Genomic DNA, 5,790 nt, shown 5'->3' with positions numbered 1-5,790 from the left:
AGCCCCGCCCCCTTCCCCCCGGAACGCGCGCGCTCTCCCCAACGGCCGCTCCCGCTCCTCCCCTCCGGCGCTGTGACGTCACCGCGTTTGCGTGCGCACGCCGCCGCGTCCCCCGCGCGGGCGCAGAGCCGCCATGGAGGCCTCGGCGGGCGGCGGCGGCGGCGGCGGCGCCGGGCCCGGGCGCCGCTGGTACTTCAGCCGCGAGCAGCTGGAGCGCAGCCCCTCCCGCCGCGCCGGGCTCGACCCGGACAAGGAGCTCTCGTACCGCCAGCAGGCGGCCAACCTGCTGCAGGACATGGGGCAGCGCCTCAACGTGTATCCATCCGGGCCCGCGCTCTAGGCCGCGCTAGGCCGCGGGGTGTGGGGGGGAGCGGGGCGGGGCGGGGCGGGGAGGGCGCGGTGAGGGGGGGAGACGGGAGGGTCGGGAGAGACGGGGGAGGGTGTGAGGAGAACCGGGAGCAGGGAAGGGAAGGAGCGGCCCCGGAGCGGGGAGAGCCCGGCCCGGCGTTGGGGTTGAGCAGAGCCCGGCCCGGCATTGAGCAGAGCCCGGCCCGGGAACGGGGAGGTCGGTGCTGGCGTTATTGGGAAAGCCCGGCTCGACTGGGGAGCGGGAGGAGCCGAGCCCCGTTTTTTGGATCGAGGAAGTCCCGTTTCGGGAGCGGGGAGAGCCGCACTGGCGTGTTGGGAAGGCTCGGGAACGCCCGACCGGCCCGGAAGCGCCCAGCCCGTTTTGGGATCGAGGAGATCCCGTTTCGGGAACGAGGAGAGTTGTGCCGAGGTGCCGGGAAGGGAAGACGCGAGAGGCCGGGAGAGCCGAGCTCGTGTGGGGGTCGAGGGGATCCCGAAATGGGTTTTGGGAGCAGGGAGAGCTATGCCGGGCTGTCGGGAAGGCCCAGCCTGGGAGTGAGGAGAGCCGAGCCTGTTTTGGGATCTGGGAAAGCCCGTTTTAGGATCGGGAGGAGCTGTGCTGGGATGCAGGGAAGACCCAGCCCGGGAATGTGGAGAGCTTGTCCCATCCCGGTGGGATCAGTTCCAAGGGCTCCCCTGAGGAGAAACCCCCTGCCCGGGGGTCTCTGTCACGGCTGTGCCTTTCCTTAACCCCCTTCTCAAGCTCCCAGCTCACCATCAACACGGCTATCGTGTACATGCACCGCTTCTACATGGTGCAGTCCTTCACCCAGTTCCACAGGAACGTAAGTGCTGGGATCTGGGGGGAAAAGGGGGCACTGGGAATTCCCCAGCTCTGCTCTGGGGAGGTGGGACTGGCCCCGGGGAGGGACTTTGGGAAGGGGGAGGGATGAGAAGAGAGACCCTTTTCTCCCTCCTGGTGGTGGCTGGACTTGCACAGGCTTCACTTCCTGGAAGAATATGGAGAATTCACCTGATTTATTTGATTTGTTGTCGAGTTCAGTGACTTTTTGAAGTGACTTTTGTGTCTCTCCCCTCAGTCCGTGGTGCCGGCGGCGCTTTTCCTCGCAGCCAAGGTGGAGGAGCAGCCCCGGAAGCTGGAGCACGTCATCAAGGTGGCACATGCTTGTCTGCACCCCCAGGAGCCTCTGCTGGACACCAAGAGCGAGGTAGGTGTGGGGATGGAGCCCTGGGATGAGCTCTGAGCAGTGGGAATTACCTCCGGAATCGCGCGGCTCCGGCGGCTCCTCGACCCTCCCGGGGGCAGCTTCCCAGTCCAGCAGCTCCTGCCACGGGGAGATTTGGGCTTCCCTGCTCTGGGCAGCCTCTGCTCTGCTCTGCTGCACACCTGGGGCCAGGTGTGGTAGGAGCCAGTGTCCCTGGAATGCTGCCCAGGAGTGGAGCAGAGGTGGGAGCAGTTTGTCCCCACGCCTGTCACAGGGGGTTAAAAACGCTGCTGGTCCCCCCACTCACCTCTCCAGCCAGCCCTGGAGCTGGGCAGCCAGTCCTGCTGGAAGGGGCAGCTTTTTTCCAGGGAAACTTATGGAAAATGAGAGGAGAATAAAAAAAAAAAGGCAGGAATAGCTGCTGATTCCTGCTAATTCCTTTCCTGCTCCTGTGCCAGCCCAGGAGTGTGGGGGACCAGCACCCTGGGCCACCCCAACGCTCTGCTCCCTCTTTCACACAATCCCAGGATGGTTTGGGTTGGAAGGACCTTAAACCCCATCCTGTCCCACCCTCCTGCCATGGGCAGGGACACCTTTCACCAGCCCAGCTTGCTCTGAGCTCCATCCAGCCTGGCCTTGAGCACTTCCAATGGCCCCGTGCAGGGAGATTCCCATTTTTCCCCTGGAGAGAAGGGTGTTAGGAATGTGCAGGCTTGATCCGAGTGCCTCTCCGTGAGTAACCTGCCTGTCCTCTCAACCCCAGGCTTACCTGCAACAAGCCCAAGACCTGGTCATTCTAGAGAGCATAATACTGCAGACCCTGGGTAAGTTGTTCGAAGCGGCCGGGCTGCCACACGGATCCCAGAGCCAGGAGAATTCCACAGGCTGCAGAGCCTGACCCCTGCTGTCTTCTCCCCAGAGTCCAGGCGACAAAAACCCCCCTTTTTCACCCCCACTCTTGTTTTAACATCAGTTTTTCCAGGTGTAACTCGTGCCAGGCTCAATGCTCAGAGAGATTTAAGTGTGGCTTGTCTCTTTTTTTCTTTTTTCTTTTGGTTTTTTTTTTTTTTTTTTTTTCCCCCTAAAAAACCAGGATTTGTGCTGCTTGGACACCGGTGGCTGTCATGGGTTGTGCTTTCTGGCTCAGTCATAGAATCATGGAATGGTTTGGGTTTAAAGGGACCTTAAAGACCACCTAGTTCCAACCCCTAAAGCTCTAATTCTGTTGCAGGAAGCAGTTTGTGCTGAGAGATGTCTAAAAACCCCAGTTAAAAGTGAATATTTGCATCAAATAGTTAAATGGGGGGGGGGAAAAAACCCCAAAAAACCAACAAACCAGCAACAGTTTTTGGAAGTAGAAGTTGGAGCCTCCACGTAGGGCGGTGGTTGGTGGACCTGGTACCCTGTTCCTTTCTCAAATGTGCTGTTGAAAGTTGTTCTTACTAACACATGTTCCATTTCAGAGGCAGTTTTTAGGTAGATTTTCTCTCCAAAAGAGCAGGAGTTGTTACTCCTGCCTGGATTCAGAGCAGACACCCCGTGTGTGTCCCCCTCTCAGGACAGGCTGAGGTGTCGTGGGCCACAAACCCGTGGCTGAACTGAGCCCAATTCTGCAACCACTCAGTTCTCCAGTTGCCTTTTCAAACATCCCAGTTCTTCTAGAACACTCTGCAGATCTGCTGCACACATGGACCAACTGGAATTCTTTCTCCCTTTAAAACATAATTCCCAAACTGGGGAGGAAACCGGAGCGAGGATTAAACTCAGTTGTCCTCAGGCCCCTTCAAAGGGAAACAATCTGCTTCCTCTCAGCTTTTTGGGTGAGAGAAATTCCTTGGAGCAGATGCCATTGTCTTCTCCTTCCTCCCAGCTGCTCCAAGAGGCTTTGTCCTGCTATTTTTAAAATCCTTCATAGTTGTTTTGTTCCCAGTGAGGCCTTTCAGAAGTCCCTGAGCTCTGGGGAGGTCTGGCAGCACCAGAGAGAACCTTCAGGGTTTGTGGCTGGAGAACTTGAGGCTTCTGGATGCAGGAAAATGGGACTCTTCTATTCCTGCCCAGCTCTGAGCAGGGCTGGAGGAGGGAAAGGGGAGCAGGAAACATGGATCCAGGGCTGTGCTGCTGGTCCTGATGGTGGTTTGTCTGTGTCCTTGCAGGGTTTGAGATCACTATTGACCATCCCCACACCCACGTGGTGAAGTGCACCCAGCTCGTGCGAGGTGAGGGGCAACTGGGAAGGGAAGGGCTGGGAAAACAGGGTGGGATGTCCAGCTGGGACTGCTCCAGAGCTTCCCAGAATCCTGGGATGGGTTGGATTGGAAAGGCAGGGACACCCTCCACTATCACAGCTTATTCCAACCCTCCCAGCCACAGCTCCTCTGGGCAACCTGTGCCAGGGCCTCCCCACCCTCCCAGGGAGGGATTTCTTCCCAGTATCCCATCTAAATCTCCCCTTTTCCTGTGGGAAGCCATTCCCCCTTGTCCTGCCACTCCAGGCCTTGTCCAACAAGTCCCTCTCCAGCTCTCTTGGAGCCTGAAAAGTCACACGAGAGTCACCCCAGAGCCTTTTCCAGGCTGAACAATCCCAATTCTCCCACCCTTTCCTCCCAGGAAAGCTGTTCCATCCCTGTAACCGTCCAAAAAGAGGCAGTTTTAAATGATTCTGGCTCTGCTGAACTCCACAAAGCTCTCAGTGAACAGAATTCCCCAAATCCCTGGGGCTGTGGCCTAGAGTGTGTTAATCCATGGGTGGCCTGTGGCCCTTGCACCAAAATATGATAATGTTTATCAGAATATGCAAGTAACACCCTGCTTTTTCCTTTTATCTTGCAGCCAGCAAGGACTTGGCACAAACTTCCTATTTCATGGCTACAAACAGGTTATTATTTTTTTTTATTTTATAATTGATTTATAATTTGTCTGCTGCTGGTGACTCTGGGGGCATCGCTCAGCCTGGGAGCAGCTGGGAATCCCTCAGGAGGAGCCTTAAGAAAGGGTTCCCACCCTTTTTCCTGCCAGCTGCTGGGCAAAACCAGCTGGAAAATGAGGCAGGTGGGATGCTCAGGAGCTTCACTGCTTGTTTTATAGGAATTTGTTTGGGAAAGTTTAAGGAAAACCCAAAACAAACAAAAAAAGGTGAAATGAATGTGTACATTTTTCCTTGCTCAGTCCCGGGTGTTGGAGAGTTTTCACTGAACAAGGTGCTGTGGAAATTGTCCATTATTATGGTTTATACCCAGAAAAAGACTGATTTAGGGTATAAATGGGGTAAAATGGGTGCAGGCCAGGAGGAAACTGTCCTCTGAGTAGAACCTTGGAAAGAAAAGTCAGCCCAAGTTCATCTTCTGGGTTGTTTTGTCCCTAAATTTTCGCTTCCAGGCTGATGCCAGCAACTTGTGTTGGGATTATTTTTCCGTTGAATTTCCTGGATTATCAGCTTCAGGCAAATCACGGAGTGAATGTCACGGACACGGAAAATGTTGTGTTTTTGTGAAACTAGGGAGGAACTAAAGGTGGTTTGGGTGAAGCTGCAGGGCCAGAGCTGCCTCCGAGCCCTGGGAATGTCTGTGGGCACTGGTTTCCCTCCTCTCCACCTGGGAGGTGTTCCCTGCTCACCTGCACTGTTTGTTGAAGGTGTTCTCAGGCTCCAAAGGGCACCTGTGGATTTCCGGCATCGGGAATGGGATGTTGGTGATATTTGGGTAAACACAGCCCTGAAAACCTCTTTTATCCCTGCAGCAAGAATTGCAAAGCCAGGGAATTGGGAGTTAAGACTGCAACTGAGGGAAATCCAGGCAGAAAGGACCACTTTTCACTGGTGGAAAAATGTTCAATAAGGTGGTGAGGGGATGGTGCCTCGTGGGTGCTCGGGGGCTCCTTTTTCCAAAGGGTCCATTTGTGTGTGGGCAGATCCCACACTCAGACTTGCTTCCATGTTTCCTAAAGCTCTGGTGTTCCTGCAGGGAGAGCAGGATCCTCTTAGTCCCTTGGTTCTTGCTTTCCCAGTGCTGCCCACGCTTCCCAGCACTGAGTGGGAAATTCGTTTATTAATGAAAACACTTGAGAGGTGACCTGGCCCAGGTGCTCCTGGGTCACTCCAGCATTGAGTGTGTATTCCTGAAAATCCTTTGGGAAAGACCAGACCCTTCCTAAAGCTAAAAAAAGGGCCAGTTTGCTCCTTCAGTGCCATCCAGGAGTTGTGCTTGGAAGTTTCTCCTCA

General features: G+C 55.5%; 1 protein-coding gene across 1 annotated transcript; it reads left to right on the top strand.

Moving 5' to 3' along the window:
- Positions 1–133: 133 nt before the first annotated feature.
- Positions 134–5,373, top strand: LOC113981521 (cyclin-T1-like). The gene is made up of 6 exons (XM_027708922.1): positions 134–315; positions 1,112–1,193; positions 1,449–1,577; positions 2,338–2,398; positions 3,728–3,790; positions 4,404–5,373. The coding sequence occupies exons 1-6, from the start codon at positions 134–136 to the stop codon at positions 4,472–4,474; spliced, it is 588 nt and encodes a 195-aa protein (XP_027564723.1). The 3' UTR covers positions 4,475–5,373.
- Positions 5,374–5,790: the final 417 nt, after the last annotated feature.

The sequence above is a fragment of the Neopelma chrysocephalum genome, unplaced genomic scaffold (genome assembly GCF_003984885.1).
Source record: "Neopelma chrysocephalum unplaced genomic scaffold, ASM398488v2 Primary Assembly neopelma1_96626, whole genome shotgun sequence".
NCBI classification, from domain to species: Eukaryota; Metazoa; Chordata; class Aves; order Passeriformes; family Pipridae; genus Neopelma; species Neopelma chrysocephalum.
Note: the sequence above shows the minus strand (reverse complement) of the source record. Positions and strands in the feature narration are given on the sequence as shown.

Bases quoted from the DNA above. Each gene is read 5' to 3' on its own strand.
- LOC113981521 (XM_027708922.1), top strand. From the start codon at position 134: ATGGAGGCCTCGGCGGGCGGCGGCGGCGGCGGCGGCGCCGGGCCCGGG. The intron at 316-1,111 runs GTATCCATCCGG...CCCCTTCTCAAG, and splicing joins ATGGGGCAGCGCCTCAACGT to CTCCCAGCTCACCATCAACA. The intron at 3,791-4,403 runs GTGAGGGGCAAC...TTTATCTTGCAG, and splicing joins GTGCACCCAGCTCGTGCGAG to CCAGCAAGGACTTGGCACAA.